Source organism: Carassius carassius, chromosome 18 (genome assembly GCF_963082965.1).
Source record: "Carassius carassius chromosome 18, fCarCar2.1, whole genome shotgun sequence".
Taxonomy (NCBI): domain Eukaryota; kingdom Metazoa; phylum Chordata; class Actinopteri; order Cypriniformes; family Cyprinidae; genus Carassius; species Carassius carassius.
In genome coordinates, this window is record NC_081772.1 from 4,691,654 (window position 1) to 4,712,980 (window position 21,327).

The following is a 21,327-nucleotide window of genomic DNA, read 5'->3' on the forward strand; positions in this document are numbered from 1 at the left end:
ATTTTATTTAATTTAATATATACCAAATAGTAGGGTCAGGTGACGTGTGGTAATAAAATGATGTTTTTAATATTATATTTTGTTTCTGTAATATTATATTTTCATCTGTAATGCTGCTGACTACGTTCAGCATCTGTCACTATCCACACCCAACGCTTTATTTATCTACCTTCAGTGAACCAACGCATTATATTCATATCATAGAGTACTAAGTAAAACACCATTTTAGCTTTGGTGATGTCATAGCGACGTGTGCACAAACGTTACGTCAGGCGACGGAGAGGAGACGTCACAGAAATGGTGGACAGCTGTAGCGAGCGGAGCGGTATGACAACTGTGAGAAACTTACGAGCCGAATAGACAGCTTTACAAGACCACTGAAGCCTTACACTGGTAACAGTCTACAATTTTATAACGGGAATTAATAATCTGCGAACCAGAAGTGATATGTTATGGGTAAAGCGCGTTTTTACTGTTATAACGGAGCGCAGTGCGCTTGCGTGCTCCCTACATTGTCCTTACGTAATTTTGTCGCACTGCCTGGATTATGCTGCTTTTGACCCGTTTGTTACAGTGAATGTGAATAGAGCGCTTGAAGCATGCTTGCGGGTACCATTATAGTCCAGAACCTGACCACAAAACGTTTGATTACATTAATTGTGATTATAAGTAGACAGGATGTAGTCATATAGATTATTGAAAATGCATCGTGACGTCATCATTCAGTAATAAGCAGCTGATCGCATTTTAAATACTGGTCATCAGATTAATACTGAAGAAATGTCTTCAATTTTTCAAGTGCGTGGTAATTTCATGGCACATGTCCAAAAGCCAAGGGTTTATACTGTTATAGAGTCTATTGTAGATTATCATATTTATTTCATTCAATAGGCTATATTAATATTTATTCCTGTTTATAATATATTTTTAATTTGAATAATCATTCCATTAATTATCAAAGAACTTTAAAAAGTAACTGAAGTCAGTGTATCACTGGCCATTTCTGGTCTGTTGAATCTTAATTTTACCTTAATTTACGGATTGGTGAAAGCAGATCAGTGTTTTGAGAATTTCACATCTCACTGCACCTGTCAATGTCACACAGAAAGTCCTGCTCCATGAATTATTCAGGAAGCACTGATGCAGTGGTTACATTGACTTGCACCTTCCCTTATAACTTCTATATGCCCGCTCATGTTTGTGTTGCAAGATGGACAACAAAAGAAGTCATGATGAGAGATATTGATTCAAGAGAAAGGGTTCAAGATGACACATGGTAAGTCCGCTATAGACTGATCATTGTTTATTCTCATCCTTGAAACATTATCATGAGCGAACATTACGCCATTACTGTATCTTCATAAATTGGAGTAATCTAAAATCAATCTTCACTCTGCTGCCTTCATGAGCTCTTAGGTGTGAAGGGGCACAAAATGAGGAAGAGGAGGATGACGAGGAGGTTAGCCCTATTAGATCCAGTTTCTCTGTGGAGGACCTGCTCGATGAGGTGGAGAAGATCAGCAGTGTCGCCAGCAGCGGCAAAAAGGTGTGCAGTCACATTCAGAACATCCTGGTGGTAACCTTAAATTAAAAATGTTGTAGCGAATTAGTAGCTACATCAAGTTAATGTCACTTTGAGAAGAAAAATTGCACCTACAAATGAAAATTTGCTGCAAATTTACTCAACCTCAAATCATCCAATATATAGAGTTTCTATCTTCATCAAAACAGATTAAGAGAAATGTAGCATTACTTCACTTGTTTACCAAGGGAACCTCAGCAATGAATGGGTGCCGTCAGAATGAGATAAAAAAATTGATATCTAATTATAAAATTACAATTATCCACATGACTCCAGCAGATTGAATCTTGTGAAGTGAAAGAAACCAATCCATCAAGGCTTTTTAACTTAAAACTGTTGTTATTGGCAAAAATACATGTCCATTCTATATGATAACGCTTCCTTCCTCCAGTAGAAAAGAAAAGTCACATTTCACATTAAAATCCACCAGCATATTTGTTTCGAATGCTTTTGGACTGTTTTGGCTTGAAAACGATGCTTGATCTGTGCACTTTTTCACACAAAAAAAAAAAAAATTTATAGATAGAGGACTCATATTTTAATCAGAAGCAATGGTTTAAAGTTAAAAATGTCTTAAATGACAGATTTGCTTCTTGCAAACACACAGCTTATGACTTAACCAGATGTTAATTGATGGACTGGAGTGGTGTTGATTATTTGTGGATTATTGTAATGTTTTTATCAAATTTTGGGGTGAAATATTCCTTTAAGCGTGTAATTTCACTGGTATCATTAAACAGAAATGCAAAAATAATACATTTTTCTGCAGGATTCTTAAGGTTGTTTTATGTCCAAACTTTTTCAGGTGGAGATTGTAGTGAGACTGTGGAAAAATGGCTTCACGGTCAATGATGAAGAGTTTCGCTGTTACACTCTAGAAGAAAACCAAGAGTTCTTGGACGCCATTAAACGAGGGTGATTAGTGTTTTTACCACTGTGACAATATTATAGCATTCACATTCCACTACTTGCGATGTGATCATTATTGTACTTTCTTCCATGCAGACATAAAATCTTTCAGCTTTGTAATAATCCTCTATTTAAAGTGAGCTGCCTCTGGAGCTAGAAGGAAGAGCTGAGGATGAAGAACTAGAAGTCAATGTGGAGGACATGAAAGATGAAGTGTATGTCCCAAAGAAAAAGACCTTTCACCCGTTTACAGGCCGAGGTTACAGACTGGGAAGGTAATAGATCCTCTCTAGGTTCTATTGTTTTGAATTGGCCAAGATTCACACCTGAAGAGAAGTCATAATAGTGATACTTTAGTATATGCTATTAATTAAGCATTAACATGGCATATTTGAGTAATGAATCTAGTCTTAGTTATTCCCACAAACATCCACTAGGTGTCGTGGCAACACTACTCTGTGATGTTGTGACTGTAAATGTGTCAGAGATTATCCAGATGTTGGTGTTAGTTAGTTAACCCTCTTATCACATGTGACATCACATGACACCACAATAATTGCAGTCCATTGGATAAAGCTAGGCTTTTAACCATACTTTAGAAATTGATTAAGTTTGAAACGATTGTACTCTGTAGCGTGGCTCCGCGAGTGGTGGCCAGGTCTCGGTCGATACATGAGGACTGTTCTGGTCCTCCTCTCCAAGCTGTGGAGCTGAATGAGGACCTCCCCGTGACCTCCCTCCAGATCTGGCTGGCAGACGGTCAGCGTCTCGTGCAGAGGTTTAATCTGTGCCATCAGTGAGTATCATATGAATCATGAAAACACATCTGGATCATATTTCCCCATAAAGAATAAGATTTTTGTTTTTGTGAAATTTCTTGTTTTTGTGTAATTTTGGCAAAATTAAATAAATAATAGATTAAACTGATTGCAAAAAGAAGGGCAGATTCAGGTTTTCTGAACAATCTCCCTGTGAAGCCATTGGTCAGTTTTAAGGATCATTAAGGTTTTTTGCATGACATACTATTTATTAAATGAAGCACGTTATTATTACTTGATGTTACTTTGTGTTACTTTAATATATGTAGAAGTATTATTTAGGCTGTTATCTATAGTGTATGTGCCCCAGTTTTAATGCAAATAGAAAACTTTTTTTATGAAGCACGCTCACTCAGGGACTTGCTTAATCAGAGTTTATTAAAAAAAAGATTTTCGATTTATTTATCATATGTTAATTTAAAAAACTTATTTTTGTGTTAGCTTGTTTTTTTTGGTGTGTGTGTGTGTGTGTGTGTGTGTGTGTGTGTGTTTATGTAACACTTGTACTATCCCAACTCCAAGTTTTTCCAACGAAAATAGCCTTAGATGCTGATAATAGCAATAACTACTACAAGTACTATTGCGTATGTGTGTGCATGTAACTATGCCATAAATTTATATATGATTTATTTATATTTATGTTTAAAGCTAAATGCAATTTTACATATTTGACTTAATCAGAATACTGCAGCCAACTATTTTTACTATTAAATTATTTGGTTTAAATTCATGGAAGTATTTTCATACACAAAGCATCACCTTAAAAAAGCTATAGTATAACTGAATATGCATATTTTGATTTAGTGCAATATGCTTTTAGAAACTGGACACAGCTAAGGTTGTTATGTCTGAATGTTCATATTGTATTGTCACAATCCACTCTGGGTATGTTGTGATGCTCCAGTTTTGAAATCCTACCCTCAAAAGCTTTTACATAATGATGGAAAAATAAGTAATATAAGCTGACAAGGTAAAAATGAAGAATTGTAAGCTGCAACTTTGCAGCAGATCAAATCAGATTACTCTGGATTCACCGTTTGTGTCACAAAATGTAAGGATTTCATGCCTCTGATTTAAACATGATTGCTGCAAAGCTCCCTGAGAAGATGCATTCATATTGGCCTTTATGTAATTGTTCCAGGATCAGTGATGTGCAGCTTTTTGTAGAGCAGGCTCAGAGAACAGACGCTCCGTTCATCCTGACTACATCCCTGCCGTTCCGAGAGCTGAGAGATGAGGGTCAGAGTTTGGAGGAAGCCGACTTAGCAAATGCTGTGATCGTTCAGAGGCCTCTCAACACACAAGCTCCTTTTGGTCACTCCTGACTGTTCCTGTTTGCACCAGAGACTCAGATTTATTGCTCCCACACATCTGACTGACATTTCATGAATTATTTTTTAAAGGAATAGTTCACCCAAAAATAATAAAGAAAAATAAATATATTCACACTCAGGCCATCCAAGATGCAGATGAGTTTGTTTCTTCATTAAAGCAAATTTAGAAAATGTAGCTTTACATTACCAATTGATCCTATGCAGTCAATGGGTGCCATCAGAATGAGAGTCTGAATAGTTGATAAAAACATCACAATAATCCACACAACTCCAGTCCATCAATTAACTTGTCTTGTGAAGTAAAAAGCTGTGTTTGTGTAAAAAACAAATCCATCATGAAGGCGTTTTAACTTTAAACCGTTGCTTCTGGCCAAAATACGAGTCCATAATCCGTAATGTCCAGAACTGTTTTAGACTGTTTTCACATTTAAACCGTGCTTAATCTAGGTATATTTCTCTCCTGATTCAGACGAATTCACATTGTCACTGGAAAAAGCAATCCAATGGAAAGAGGACTTGTATTTTAGCTGGAAATAACAGTTTGAAGTTTAAAACATCTTAAATGTCTTGATGTTTATTACAGAATTGCTGCTTTTCACTGTCACAAATAATGACAGTTAAATAATGACAGTTTTCATAGTTGAGTGAATTATTATTTTTAAATTTGGTTTTTATGGTTTCAGTCATGTTCTTTTACAGCATTGGCCTTTTCTGATGCAATGCAGTATGCACAAGCCAAGTATTTGACCTTCACTATAATACATGTTTACACATAAATCACTGAAGAATTCAAATCAAGCTGCAATGATGCTTAATGGAGTTGTGTTCGATTATCTGTGCTGGTATGTCTTACTGTGAAAGTTATAAATGTCAAATGTTATATGCACTTTGCCTAAGACAGTGGCTCTGTTATAAAGACCTCTTATTGCAATAAACCTACTGAAGATATGCTGATTCCGTTTCTCATTTCAAAGGGGAGCACACAGAGATAAGTAGAAATTTAGGAGACTTTCTGATCAATATGCAGCTTTTTGTGTGAATGAATTTGAACCATTCTTCTGAAAAAAATTATTTTGAATATTTAAGAAGTACAATCTGCAGTGTAACTGAGTCAAACCTTGTTCACCACTATAATAGGAATCATTCAAAGAATGAGTGGAATTACTTGTTCTAGTCTCTACTGCTCTATACAAATCTAGTTCCAACTGTCCTTTTAAACATCCTGCTCCTTTCCACATATTGTTTATCGTTGCACAAAATTTTGGAAATGCGTTTACATGTAATGCCAACCATATGGTTGATTTCCTGGCCAGCGGGCTAAATGTCAAGAATTTTTGGAGTACATTAAGTTTGATGTGACTGTTTAAACCAGGTCTGACTGTCAAGCGTTTTATTTAATAATCTTTTAATTAATAGCAAATGTACACTTGGGAGTTTATGAGAGATGTTAATAAATAAATATGAATTATTAAGTCATGGTAAACAGTTGTATGGTCGCCTCAAGGCATATTGGCTTCTGTGAATCTAAAAGATTTTATGCATTTTGTTTGTAGTTTATGCATAAAAATATCTGACAAACCCTTAAAATTCTACAGAGACTTATTTACTATGTTTTAATGTGTCTATTTGTACATCTGTTATGTCTAAACACCCATATTGTTCTAAGGTACAGCAAAGATCCATCATGTGTGTGTGTGTGTGTGTGTAAATGCTGTTCTTTTGAATTTTCATAAATCAGCATAATAGATTGATTTGTGAAAGATCACGTGACACTGAAGAATAGAGTAATGATGCTAAAAATTCAACCTAAACAGGAATAAATTGCATTTTAAAACATATTTAACCAGAAAATAATCATTTAAAAATGTAAAAAAAAATAAAAATTAAACAATATTACCGTTTGGCTGTATTTTGGATCAATTAATGCAGCCTTATAGCGCATTTTGTTTTTATTGTGTGTGTGTGTGTGTGTGTGTGTGTGTGTGTGTGCGCGCGTGCTCTTGTTTTTGTGACATATCAGTACACAACTCTGTATAATGACATGGGTATGACACAGGTATTACAAGGAGAGGGTGAGTTATGAGGACATAACCCATGTCCCCATTTTTCAAAACGCTTATAAAAACCATTAAGCCTATGGGATGTCCCCACTTTTCACAAAAACAAACGTTGTGTGTGTGTATGTGTTATGGAACCTGCTATCTATCTATCTAATCTACCTGTATACATACGTATACCATTGTATTACCATGATACGTTTTGTTAGTGTATGTGTATTCTACATATTATTAAATCAAATTAACTTGTCGGTTGATATCAAAAAAGGTATGGGGAAAAAAAACTTTTTTTTTCATTATTTGTACTGAAAGCAAATCTGATGGAAAAGTGAATGTTAGATGCAGGGGCGATTCTAGGGTCAGAGCTTTAGGGGTGCTGAGCACCCAATGAGCCCCAATGCCTCCACCCACCCTCTTTTCACACGAAAACAAAAAATATGTCTATTGAAAAATAACTATAATTTTAACATTGATTCAACTAACTCCAAAATCCAGTTTTATTTTTATTTTTTTTGAGACCTTTTCAAAACAACAGCTTAATTGTGAGAGTTCACACAGACAGCCCTCTGTAACAAACACAAAACCTTCTTCACTCAGCTGGTTTTCCTGACCGTTAACTCCATGTGCCTCCTTTTGTATCAACAGTCATCAGATTGGTTACATTAGATTCAACTTTATTGTCATTGAACAAAGTAACAGGTACTTGGACAACAAAATGTAATTCATCTTCTGTAAATTATTTACAAATGGCCATCTCTAACATATCTGGATGCACGCCTGTCTGAACTTTCATAAACCAATATGTCATCAATAAATAATAATAAAACAAGCTTCATATCAAGAGTCATTTTAAATGTCTTTATTAGTATTATTATTGGGCTTAGAAACGTTTTTTAAATGACAAATTCCTTTCACAAGAGAAATTTGTGAGTTTGAAATAAATAAATAAAAAATAAAAGCAGGGGACCATTGCCTAGATAAGTAATTTGATACAAAAGCAGCGGGTTTGCATTATCTGTTACTTTAACTTAACTCTTTTCAGCAGAAGAAAAAAAAAACAAGACAGAGGTCATTATGGACTGTCTCGTCTCTCACCTGAATCTGTCTTTTTTCTTTTAAAGAATTGTCGTATGTCCATTGCTCACTGCCAGGCCACAGACACACACACACACACACACAGAGAGAGAGAGAGTAATGCTAGGAGTTCAGGAGTTAAGCCTGGTTCAGGTTAAATCCTGTGTGTGATGAATGAATAAATACAGCAAAAGAAAAACATGAAACTTTCTTTTATTGTCTAGTTTGATTGTCAGCCACAACTGAAAAATAACAGATATAAATCTAGGAATTAATAACAATTCTTTTAAAAAGCCACAGTGAGTGTTTTCAGTGATACGTGTTTTCACTCAAAACGCCAGGGCTTCATGTTTCCATGACGACTGACGAGAAAAGACGCACGTGACTTCATGTTTACATGACTCCCGAGTATTAAATTAACGATAAACTTTAACAACAGAGACACACGTACGCAGTACACAGGTACGCAGTTTATTTGTCGCGCTTCTGTTTTTGTTTCACGCTCTAGCAGTTAATAAACAGAACTGCATGCGTCTTGCGGAAGAACATTGTAACCGGCGTTACTTCACTCCGTTTATGACTATGGACGAGTCACCCAGGTCCTATGCTACTCCACAGCGGCGGCGACCCGCCGGACTAAAATAGTCTGAAAATAAACACTTATTATAGATGTACCACCATGGTGATTCAGGATACTGACTCCAGTATTCACCGATATGGTTTCGGAACTTAGTTGCACCACAACCGATCACAACACTACATCACGGGTTCTCACTCTGCGTGTGTTTCGCGCTGGATGACGGTCGTGCTGAGCGGTGCAGGTACACAGAAGAAGAAGAAATGACACCATTTGCTATGCGGGAATGTTTTCATTTTCCTCCTTAACACATACATTTTAAACCACAAACTACGGAGTATGTTTTGGACAATATTTAACCGTGTAAAAGACGAACAAAAATTTTAGAATTACAAAATTTCTTACTCCAAGTTTTAGGGGTGCTGAGCTCCTTTTTTGGGGTGCTCCAGCACCCCTAAAAAGGGGCTAGCCTCGCCCATGGTTAGATGTTTTGTGTTAATTAAAAATTCAGCACATAAGCCTAATTAAATTCTTAAATTTAGGGTTTTTAGTGTCAGAAATGTATGATTCAGGTAAGCAGCTTGTTTTGGTAGAGCGAGGCATCTGATTGGCTCACATATTTAAGTGACGGCTGAAACGCATCTGTGCATGTGTGCTCTGTAGCTCTGTAACCCCGCCCCGCCCCGCGATCCCGCTCCGAACTCCCGAACTGACTCAAATGATTCGCGAACCCACTCCGAACTTCCGAACTGACTTAAATGATTCGCGAACCCCAAACTGACTCATATGATTTGCCAACCTTCTCCAAACTCCCAAACGATGTCTATGCCCAAACTGACACAAATGATTCGCGAACCCGCTTTGAACTCCCAAACTGACACAAATGATTCGCGAACCCGCTCCGAACTCCCGAACTGATTCAAATGATTCACGCTCCCAACTCCCGAACTGACTCAAATGATTCGCGAACCCGCTCCGAACTCCCAAACTGACTCAAATGATTTGAAAACCCACTTTAAACCAGGCGGCAAGGAAGTCGACCGGAAGTTGAAGTCGGCCGCGTGCCGCCATCTTGTAGCAGAACGTCACTTGCGTTAGCATTCCCATTGACTCCCATTCATTTTGGCGTCACTTTGACAGCGAATAACTTTACATCTGAGGCGTTTAAAGACTCCGTTTGTCCATTATTTATTAAAAATAGGCTAACGATTGCGTCATAACCACTCGACTCTCTGTCGCATTACCGTACAGAAAGGAGGAGAAGCTCGCAGGCAATTAACTTAATATGGCGTACTGGCGTTACATTTTAAAATACTACACAAAATAATTAATCAGAATACTTACTCCTGCTCACTCACGCCAAAGAACTCCCCGCTCAAGCTCGCCGTCTCTGCAAGATTAACGATGGCAGTTTGCACACACAGCTACTAGAAGATTTACATCTGTCAGACAGGTTGCTGACGTCATCAAGCTTAGTTTGAGTCTGCGCGTCAGAAACGGAAGGGCTAAAAATGGGCTTCACTTGTCTCAATTGAGTTCCAATGGGGTCGCTGTGTCCATTTCTTTTACTGTCTATGCTTTAAACTCCCAAACTGACTCAAATGAATTACGCTCCGAACTCCAGAACAGACAAAAGTGATTCACACTCCGAACTGACAAACTGTCTCTAATGATTCATGCTCCGAACTCCCAAACTGACTCAAATGATTCGCGAACCCGCTCCGAAATCCCAAACTGACTCAAATGATTCACGATCCGAACTCCCAAGCTGACTCAAATGATTCGCGATCCCCAAACTGACTCAAATGATTTGTGAACCCGCTTTGAACTCCCTTACTGATTCAAATGATTCTCCCAACTCCCGAACTGACTCAAATGATTCGCGAACCCGCTCCCAACTCCCAAACTGACTCAAATGATTTGCAAACCCACTTTGAACTCCCAAAAATGAATCACGCTCTGAACTCCCGAACGGACTCAAATGATTCACAATCCGAAGTTCCCATCCAAATCAAATGACACCACCAGCGCTACTATTGGCTTAGTTCTCTAATTTCATAACATTTACTGAAATTAAGGTACGAAAAGTATGTTGTTAACAAATAAAATATCAATATTTCCATTCCAAACTGCTTTCCACGTGGAAACTGTCACAGTGTCTGGGTTGTGTTCCCTGGGTTTCCACTAGGTGTCCTCAGTTCCCACGGTGTTTATCATATGATCACTTCCTGTCTCCTTATTTGGTCACCTTCCTCCTTGTTTAGTTAATTGATTGTTCCCCACCTGTCTCCTGTTTCCCCATTATCCTTTTGTGTATTTATACCTGGTCTGTCTGAGTCTTTGTCACGGAGTCCTTGTTGCATGCGTGATACTTCCCTGAGTCTGCTCTTATTGTATGTTCTTGTTATGTTTTTTGGATTTTCTGGTTTTGACCCTGCCTGGACTGTTTGCTAGTGATGGCAAAATCGAGGCCTCGTGAACCAATGAAACAGTTGAACCAAATGTGCCATATTGTTTCGAGGCTTCGAATCAATCCGACACCCGTCTCAACGGTGACACCTAGTGGTCACTTGCAGGTGTTGATCTGAAACAACCTTGACGAGCCATTAAATAAATGTGTTGTTTTTTTATTATTATAATGTTCTAATATGTGAAGCTTGTAACCTATAGGCTCCTCACTGTGCATAATGTTATTTTGGTCATGAAAAATGAATATTAATAAAATAAATCAAGCCACAATGTCTCACTTTTTTAGAGATTTTTATTCAAAAATATTAATTTATCTGCTGTGGAAGGACTTAGCCTACTTCTTTTTTTACAGATAATTTCTCCAGCCTTTGAAAAAAATCCTCTCACAAGGGACACTTGTTGCTGGCATACAAAGATATTTTTTTGCAAGGACATACAAATGAGGAAAGATTACTGCTCTCTCTTTCCAGTAAGTTAGTGGATCATGAGTTCTGGGCAAATACGCATCGTTGATGTATTTTTTCACTTCCACTGTGGCATCAGCTGTAGCATTGTGTATCATCTTGGTTTGATGGATGCGAGTATCAAAAAGTTCCCATAAACTGTCCTGTGTTTCTACTGGTGTTGATGTTGATGGTGATGGTGATGATGATGATGATGGGTGTGATGTTGACATTTCTGGGTCTGAATAAAAATGAAAACAGCAATTAGTAACAAATCCTAAACTGACGGCATATATGAAGGATCTATTATATTACATGATTCAGATTACATAACATAACACAGACTGAAACTGCTCACCAGGATTTGTGTTTGAACGAGCTTCCTGGGCTTTGGCAGCATTTCCAAATGCCACATTTTTGAACCTTGGGTCCAGCAGTGTAGCCAGTGCCAAGGCTCTAAAACTCTCATAACCTCCACATCTGGAGTGCAGACCTTCTTGCAGATGTGAGCCTATGAGCCAAAACAGGAGAAACACATATTTATAATAATGACAATAATATGACAGTTATGGCCAATCACATGGGTAGTATGGTCATTGTGGCCTACCTAATTGAACAGTTGATTCCTGCGTTGCATTTCCTTTTTTCTGTGCAAGCTTGTGCTGCAACATCCTGTACAGTGGTATAAGCTTTGAAGCAGACACTCTCTTTTCCTCTGACATCTCTGTTGTTGCGAGTTTGAATGGTTGCAGTATTGACAATGATTGTTCAATAATGTCATAATCAATACTTGTCAGGGGAGCAGTATCATTGTTTAAGTTGGAAAGTGCAGCAGCCACTGGTTCACGTTGGTCATACAAGCGCTGTAGCATGTCAAATGTGGTGTTCCATCTCGTGTCAACCTCCTGTATCAGTTTCAGAGTTGGTCTTCCCATCAAGCTCTGCATCTCCACAAGCTTGTCCTTTGCTTTGCAGCTGGATCTGAACAACCCCACTATCTTTCTGGCCTTCTGGCGTATTTCATTGATGACTGGGGTTTGATCTAGTGCCTTTTTCACAATCAAATTTAAAGTATGAGCAAAACATGGGACATGGCGAAGGTGGAGTAGCTGGGCACTTAGGATCATGTTAGATGCATTGTCAGTCACCATGCACTGAACTTTGGAGGTTATTCCCCACTCAGCCATTAGCAAGGCTTTAGCCTCCATGAGATGCTGGGCTGTGTGGGTTTGGTAAAACCTCCTTACACCCAGTACAACAGTTGCCATTTTTGCCTCTGGTGTTATGTAATGGCAAGTCACACCAAGATATCCATCCATATTAATGGAGGACCACATGTCAGCTGTAAGGCTAACAAATTCGGCCTTTTGTAGGTCCTCCATTGTCTTCTCCTTGGCTTTGTTGTACTTTTCGCTGACCATTATTTTAAGCACCTTCCGGGATGGGAGGACATAGCTTGGATCAAGCTTGTTCACAAATGCCCTGAATCCCTCATCGTCCACGATGGTGAAGGGCTGCAGATCCTTCACCACCATGTTTATAAGAGCCTCATACAATTCCCTCTGTCTGACTTTTAAAAGAGAAGACAAAACATACTTTCAGACAAATACATTGGAAAACTACAGCTTCAATTAGTGCACATCTATTAAAAGTATAGCCTACTGGTTCATTATTTGGAAACCTTCCAGTGTTTATAATCAGTGCTTTATATAACTTATAAACTTTATAAACAGTGTCCCAAAAGGTTGTAATTATATTTCAATTATAATTATATCCCAAACAATGCATACCTTGCTTAGATGGCCCAGCAGTGTCAGTAGCAGGCCTAGGTACAGGGGGAATGCCATCCTCTGCACCCTGCAAAATGGCAGGATGAGTGCTCCTCAAATGGCGCATCATGGATGATGTATTGTTGCAGTAGGCTAGCTGCCGATCACAATACACACATCTCACTTTGTTTGGGGTTTCTAAATGGAAATGCTCCCACACCACAGATGTACGGCATCTCTTCTGGGGAGCTTCCATTTTATCTATCTATCCAAATCTATCTATCTATATATGAATCGATCTATGTATCTTCCTAATGTTATACAACATTAGGAAGATTAGACCCTTCCTGTCAGAGCAAGCAACCCAACTTCTTGTCCAAGCTCTTGTTCTCTCCAGACTGGACTATTGTAATGCTCTCCTGGCGGGCCTTCCTGCATGTACTGTCAAGCCTCTGCAATTGATTCAGAATGCAGCAGCGAGGGTTGTCTTCAATGAGCCAAAGAAAGCTCACGTTACTCCGCTCCTCATCAGGTTACACTGGCTACCAGTAGCTGCTCGCATCAAATTCAAGGTACTGATGCTAGCCTACAAGACGACCACTGGCACGGCACCAACTTACCTAAACTCATTGGTTAAATCTTATGTGCCCTCCAGAAGTTTGCGCTCTGCAAGTGATCGACGCCTTGTGGTACCATCCCAAAGAAGTTCAAAATCACTCTCAAGGACCTTTTCCTGGACTGTCCCCAGCTGGTGGAATGACCTCCCAATCTCAATTCGTACAGCTGAGTCTTTACTCATTTTCAAGAAACAGCTAAAGACTCATCTTTTTCGCCTGCACTTAACCAACTAACACTAGCACTTTTCCTTTTCTTGTCTTTTAATTAAAAAGGAAAAAAAAAAAAAAACCTACCTATGCGTTCTATACTAGACTAACTGAGACTTGTCATGGCACTTGTATACTGTTGTTGTTCTCTTGTTGACCTGACTGCTTCTGTTGTTCTCATTTGTAAGTCGCTTTGGATAAAAGCGTCTGCTAAATGATTAAATGTAATGTAATGTAAATGTATCTAGATATGTATCTATAATCTATGTATCTATATATGTATCTATCTATAATATATGTATTTATATATGTATCTATAATCTATCTATATATGTATCTATCTATAATATATGTATTTATATATGTATCTGTAATCTATCTATATATGTATCTATCTATTAATCTAGCTGTCTATATATATTTATATCTATGTATCTATTAATGTGTCACTATATGTATACTCTGTCTGTCTCTAGCCTCTCAGTCAATGTGTTGTGTAAATTTAAATGTAAGTCTAAATTGCCTATAACTAATCAAATCGCACTATGTCACTATATCACCAAAAATCCGCTATCTCAAAGTCAAACTCCTCTCACAAAAACCCACGAGGTCAAAATGCGTTTATTTCACTTTTATACAGATGTGCGATTGTGTGGTCTGTTCCCGACCGTTCCAATCAAACGCTGATTCGGCGGACCACACCTGATGAAACAATTAGTGAAACACTTCGAGGCTTCGTTTGGTCATAGTCACGTGACACGGGTGTTTCGAATCACGCTTCGGATCAGTGTTTCGACACATCTGCGCTTCGGGATCTCGCAAAGCTTCGGAACGACTGTTTCGCTTCAGCCATCCTTACTGTTTGCCCCTTTTGGATTGCCCCTCAATAAACATCGTACCTGCATTTGGATCTCTCCCGTGTATCTTGTATCACCGTACGTGACAGAAGGACTCCGTCAAGACCTTGAGATCCAGCGGTATGTCGTCTAACGCCTCTTCCCCAGCCACCGAGCGGGAGAGAGATAGTCGGTTTGAGGGAACCCGCCTGGTCGTTTTTCGCGGGACCAGGGGAGGTCGCCGAGGAGGAGGTGGGCGAGAGGAAATTCAGCACAAGATGGCCGCCAACCCAGCGCCGCTGCGGTGCATGACCACCAACCCCGCACCACGAGGCACGATGGAAGCCAGCCTCACCCCACAGTGCAAGATGGCTGCCAGCTCAGCACCAACGCCCAGGATGGCCGCTGACACCCTGGACCGCTGCCGTCCAGGTGGACGTTCCCGAGCGGACCGCTGCCGTCCAGGTGGACGTTCCCGAGCGGACCGCTGCAGTCCAGGTGGACGTTCCCGAGCGGGCCGCTGCCATCCAGGAGGACGTTCCCGAGCGGGCCGCTGCCGTCCAGGTGGACGTTCCCGAGGCGGTGCCCGAGGCCGTTCCGGAGGCCGAGGCGGTGACCGATGCCGTTCCGGAGGCGGTGCCCGATGCTGTTCCGGAGGCCGAGGCGGTGCCCGATGCTGTTCCGGAGGCCGACGCGTTGCTCGATGCTGTTCCGGAGGCCGAGGCGGTGCCCGATGCTGTTCCGGAGGCCGAGGCGGTGCCCGATGCCGTTCCGGAGGCCGAGGTGGTGCCCGATTCCGAGGCAGTGCCCGATGCCGTTCTGGAGGCTGAGGCGGTGCCCGAGGCTGTTCCCGATGCGGTGCCCGAGGCCCCTCCCGATGCGGTGCCCGAGGCCCCTCCCGAGGCCGTTACCGAAGCAGTGCCCGAGGCCGTTCCAGAGGCGGTGCCCGAAGCCGAGGCATCTCACGTCTCCACAGGCAGTCCAGAGTCGAGTCAGGTTCCAGTTGACCCTCCAGAGTCGAGTCAGGTTCCAGTTGACCCTCCAGAGTCGAGTCAGGTTTCAGTTGACCCTCCAGAGTAGAGTCAGATGTTTGTGGACCCTCCAGAGTCAGGGTTAGTTACCGTTGACCCTCTAGAGTTAGGGCTAGCTCCTGTTGATCATCCTGAGTCGAGTCATGTTCCAGTTGTTCCTCTTGGCTAGTCACCGATGACCCTCCAGAGTCAGGGCTAGTCACCGATGACCCTCCAGAGTCAGGGCTAGTCACCGATGACCCTCCAGAGTCAGGGCCAGTCACCGCTGACCTTCCAGAGTCAGGGCCAGTCACTGATGACCTTCCAGAGCCAGGGCTAGGTACCATGGACTTTCCAGAGACAAGGCTAGTCATCGTGGACCTTTCAGAGTCAGGTCAAGTCACTGATGATCTTCCTGAGTCAGGGCTAGTCACTGATGACCTTCCAGAGCCAGGGCTAGGTACCATAGACTGTCCAGAGACAAGGCTGCTTACCGTTGAACTTTCTGAGTCAGGTCAAGTCACTGGGTGGCCTTCTGCTCCGCCCTGTTGGACTCCGGCATCGACCACAGGGGCGTGGTGGTTATCTGCTCCGCCCTGGGGGACTCTGGCGTCGCCCACGAGGATGTGGTGGTCCTCTGCTCCGCCCTGGGGGGCTTCCGCTCTGACCACACGGACATGGTGGTCTTCTGCTCCGCCCTGGGGGGCGCTTGCCCTGACTACACGGTTGTGGTGGTCTTCCGCTCCGCCCTGGAGGACTCTGGCCTTGACCACAAGGGTGTGGTGGTCTTCCGCTCCGCCCTGGGGGGCTTCATGTTGTTGTTTTTGTTTTATGTGTTCACTTCTGTCCCTGTTCCCCTCTGTTAGTCTGGCCCTCCATCCCTTCCCCTGAACCTCCTCCGGTCCTCCTCCCTCCTGGTCTTCCTGTTTTGTGTTTACATTCTGGTGCCTGTTCCCCATGTTTTTCTTTTCTGGCCCTCCGTCCCTCCCCCTGAGCCTCCACCTGTCCGCCTCCCTCCTGGTCTCTGTTTTGTGTCTGTCTTGGAGCGTCTGGGACCTGCTCCGTAGAGGGGGGGTACTGTCACAGTGTCTGGGTTGTGTTCCCTGGGTTTCCACTAGGTGTCCTCAGTTCCCACGGTGTTTATCATATTATCACTTCCTGTCTCCTTATTTGGTCACCTTCCTCCTTGTTTAGTTAATTGATTGTTCTCCACCTGTCTCCTGTTTCCCCATTATCCTTTTGTGTATTTATACCTGGTCTGTCTGAGTCTTTGTCACGGAGTCCTTGTTGCATGCGTGATACTTCCCTGAGTCTGCTCTTATTGTATGTTCTTGTTCTTGTTATGTTTTTTGGATTTTCTGGTTTTGACCCTGCCTGGACTGTTTGCCCCTTTTGGATTGCCCCTCAATAAACATCGTACCTGCATTTGGATCTCTCCCGTGTTTCTTGTATCACCGTACGTGACAGAAACATCCACGAACATAACCAGGTGAACAGATCACTCTCTCACAATTTGGTTGCTCTAGTCTTTATCCACTCATCATCATCATCCACCAATTAGAATACACGAGAACTCTTTGACCACAGCTGCTGTGCTTCAAAAGTTCTTGCAGCAGCTCAACACTGGTTTTCTCTGAGGTGGTCGGATCACATCAGATTGTGGTTAATCTTGCAGATCATGACTTATATCTACAGTACTCTTCCTCTCCCTGCAGTTTGGTAATATAAAGATTCCTCCTTTGAACTCCAACCTCTTCTGTGGGTTTTATTGTTCTGGGTCTGAATTTGGGCTCCTGGGGTCTCAAAAAAGAAACATTAAAAAAAGTAATGCATTACTGTTAAAAGTAACTTTTTAGTTACTTTTTTAAAGAACTTTCTTTAATGTTCCCATTAATGCGCTTTTATGCGTTATGGTCTATACAAACACAAAGTAAAACAGAAAGTAATTTTTAAACACTATTTTGATTAAGTCACACCAGCACAAACTGAATATTGTATATCACAAGGACTTCTGCAATAAATAACAAAACACCTGAATAATATATTCAGAATCAAAAACTAAAGTGGCTTCTGCATCATAAAAGCTGTTGTGTTGAGCCCTTAAAAATGTTCCTTTCACAGCTTAAGTATGAAAACTATCAACAATGGACAACATAACACAAAACATTTTGAAATAAATAAATTAAAGCAATCTGAATTATTCAGAATCAATTTCGAGAAACATACATATACATATGTATATATATTTATATATATATATATATATATATATATACAGTACAGACCAAAAGTTTGGACACACCTTCTCATTCAAAGAGTTTTCTTTATTTTCATGACTATGAAAATTGTAGATACACACTGAAGGCATCAAGGGCTATTTGACCAAGAAGGAGAGTGATGAAGGAGGGTGCTGTTCCAGATGACCTGGCCTCCACAGTCACCGGACCTGAACCCAATCGAGATGGTTCAGGGGTGAGCTGGACCGCAGAGAGAAGGCAAAAGGGCCAACAAGTGCTAAGCATCTCTCGGGGAAGTCCTTCAAGACTGTTGGAAGACCATTTCAGGTGACTACCTCTTGAAGCTCATCAAGAGAATGCCAAGAGTGTGCAAAGCAGTAATCAAAGCAAAAGGTGGCTACTTTGAAGAACCTAGAATATGACATATTTTCAGCTGTTTCACACTTTTTTGTTATGTAAATAATTACATATATAATTCCACATGTGTTAATTCATAGTTTTCATGCCTTCAGTGTGAATCTACAATTTTCATAGTCATGAAAATAAACAAAACTCTTTGAATGAGAAGGTGTGTCCAAACTTTTGGTCTGCACTGTATATATATATATATATATATATATATATATATATATAACACATAGGAGCTTGCTGCATGAATCCGTGAGTATAGGCTACAGTTTACAAATCCATGGGAATGGATTGCGAAAGTGTGCGCGCAGATTATGAATTCGTGGGTACAGATTCAAAAACCGAGGGTACGGTTTACAAAATCTGAGCACACAGATTGGAAATTCGTGGGCTAGGATAGGACATTCAAACCAGAAAGACACAGCTTACATTTGACTAAAAGGTTTTTGTCTTTATGCTCAACTAAAGTGAAATAATGAGCATATTTCCACTTTGAGAAACTCGTGTCGCCTTGACTCGCCATGACTGCCGCACATACCTGAATAAACAGAAACACGCCCACAGTGCGTCTTCGTGTTTACAGTGGTTGGCATCCACCAATCCTACAATGCGTTGCTGCAAACAAGTTAGGCTGCACTTCAGTCTAAATTAATACATTTTTTAAAAAGTAACGGACAATGCACCATATGGTAACGGTAACGGAGTTAATTTATTTAAAAAGTGATGCGTTACAGTATTAGTTACTGTCAAAAGTAACTGCGTTACAGTAACGCGTTACTAATAACCCGTTACTACCCAACACTGGACAAACTGACTCAAATGATTCGCGAACCCGCTTTGAACTCCCGAACTGACTCAAATGATTTGCGAATCCGCTACGAACTCCCGAACTGATTCAAATGATTCGCGATCCCGCTCCGAACTCCCGAACTGACTCAAATGATTCGCGAACCTGCTCCAAACATCCAAACTGACTCAAATGATTCGCGAACCCGCTCCCAATTCCCGAACTGACTCAAATGATTCACGCTCCGAACTCCCAAACTGACTCAAATGATTCGCGAACCCGCTTTGAACTCCCGAACTGACTCAAATGATTCGCGAACCCGCTCCGAACTCCCGAACTGATTCAAATGATTCGCGAAACCTGCTCCGAACTCCCGAAATGACTAAAATGATTTGCGATCCCGCTCCGAACTCTTTGTTCACATCGATAAGTCGTGGCCATATCATCTGGGATTAGTGTGGCCGCTTCTCTCTTGTTTCCATGGTGAGTCTTACAAACAAAATATAATACTGTTTTACTCATAAACAAAGTGTAGCATTGTTTGGTTTTGCAGTGGCAGTGAAACAGGTAGCATTTTCTTCCAAAAATATAGCTAATACCATATATTTAAAAGTGATCCATAAAAAGCAGATTGTGTTTAAACATCCCAAGCTTTGATCTTACCACTCTTGGAGTGTCAACGCTCTGTCTACAGTGAGATCACTCTTTCAGTATTTACGGCTGGAGATGATAATGACAGACAGTGGTGTAAACATTTGAAATGTGTTGTCCATGGTGTCCATAGGTTTGCTGGTTATGACACAGGCGCGTGCAGGCAGCCCCCTCCAGTGGTCTACACGCTCAAGCTGCTAACCGGTGCCGCCCCGGTGGCCTGTATCACCACAGGCCTCATGATCCTCATGATGTACCCCATCAGTGAAGACGTCAGATTACGAAACAAACTCGCCCTGGAGGAGCTCAGGTGAAGACCTTGATGTCAGGTTTACATAAAATAATAATTCGGCAAGGATTAATGAAATTAATCAAATCACAAAAATAGTAAGCAGCACAACTTTTTAACATTGATAAATAATGAATGTTTATTGAGCAGCAAATCGGCATATTTTCTAAAGACTGGAGTAAGGATGCTGAAAATTCAGCTTTGCATCACATGAATAAATTGCTTATTAGTACAAAATATTCAAATAGGCAGCAGTTATTTGAAATTGTAATAATATTTCGCAGTTTTACTGTTTTTACTGTATTTTCGATCAAATGAATGTAGCCTTGGTGAGCATAAGGATTTCTTTCAGAAACATAAAAACAAATAATAAAAAAATGACAGACTGCAAACGGATTTGAATGGTAACATGAATAAATATCATGAAAAAGATTATATTTCTTTATATTAAAAATAATTTAAATGTTTACATTTTTGTATATACTATATATAATGAAATGTGTATATATATTTGGTCTATTTTTCAGAAGCCAGAGTATTATGTACAGTGGATCTGAGCAGTGCGTAACGTCCTCAATCAGCCGATCCTGATATTCTAGCCCAGAGCTGGAATGAGTCGTGTTAGTGTATATTACACTGTAATGTTTTACTGTAAACATTTGTTTGTTTCTGTATTTTCAAATGAACTTATAGACATATACAGTATCACAGTATCTAATTTATACACTTGAATGGACTATATATCGTTATATATCAGGATTTCCTGAGGTTAAATATACTGATAATATATTAAGTTGTTTAGTCATTATAAATATTATTGAATGAATTACAGGATTAAGAAAAATTGTGCAGGTTCACATAGGTTCAGCATATAAAATATAGTAAAAATACTAGTTTGGCTGAATTCATCTATCTGTATGTGTTTGAACCGTAAGGATTCTTTAAATTAAATATAAATAATAATCAGGCAGTGCAAAATGTGCAAAGGTGGACTGAGATTTTTAAAGATTATTGTTTTATAAGAAAATACTTTTTCAGTTTTTCCACTTAAACAATTCAGTTTAATTCATTGTTACTAGCAATTTCTTTGTAATTATTATGTTTTTAATTAAGTAATTTCGGATTGAAAATTGTTGCACCATGAAATTGTTTTCATTGTGTGAATGTGCTATTATGTAGTTCTTTAAATGTGGGTTTTAAATACGGAACCAAAATGTTAGTGATGGGATTTATGGCTCTTTGAGGGGATCCGG

At 40.3% G+C, this 21,327-nt stretch overlaps 1 protein-coding gene across 3 annotated transcripts; it reads left to right on the forward strand.

Moving 5' to 3' along the window:
• Nucleotides 1–239: 239 nt before the first annotated feature.
• Nucleotides 240–4,730, forward strand: LOC132092165 (UBX domain-containing protein 2A-like). Of its 3 annotated transcripts, none has more exons than XM_059498270.1 (7): nucleotides 240–393; nucleotides 1,211–1,276; nucleotides 1,417–1,546; nucleotides 2,388–2,497; nucleotides 2,629–2,766; nucleotides 3,126–3,287; nucleotides 4,451–4,730. In XM_059498270.1, the coding sequence occupies exons 2-7, from the start codon at nucleotides 1,230–1,232 to the stop codon at nucleotides 4,632–4,634; spliced, it is 771 nt and encodes a 256-aa protein (XP_059354253.1). In that variant the 5' UTR covers nucleotides 240–393; nucleotides 1,211–1,229; the 3' UTR covers nucleotides 4,635–4,730. The 3 variants fall into 3 exon arrangements, with proteins under 3 accessions (XP_059354253.1, XP_059354254.1, XP_059354252.1); XM_059498271.1 differs by having other exon boundaries at nucleotides 295–393; nucleotides 1,410–1,546; XM_059498269.1 differs by having other exon boundaries at nucleotides 311–393; nucleotides 1,106–1,276.
• Nucleotides 4,731–21,327: the final 16,597 nt, after the last annotated feature.

What these genes read in the sequence shown, in the direction of transcription:
- LOC132092165 (XM_059498269.1), top strand. Translation starts at nt 1,119, where the DNA reads ATGAATTATTCAGGAAGCACTGATGCAGTGGTTACATTGACTTGCACC. An exon ending in CGAGGTTACAGACTGGGAAG is followed by an intron (nt 2,767 to 3,125) that starts GTAATAGATCCT and finishes TGTACTCTGTAG; the next exon opens with CGTGGCTCCGCGAGTGGTGG. An exon ending in AGGTTTAATCTGTGCCATCA is followed by an intron (nt 3,288 to 4,450) that starts GTGAGTATCATA and finishes TAATTGTTCCAG; the next exon opens with GATCAGTGATGTGCAGCTTT.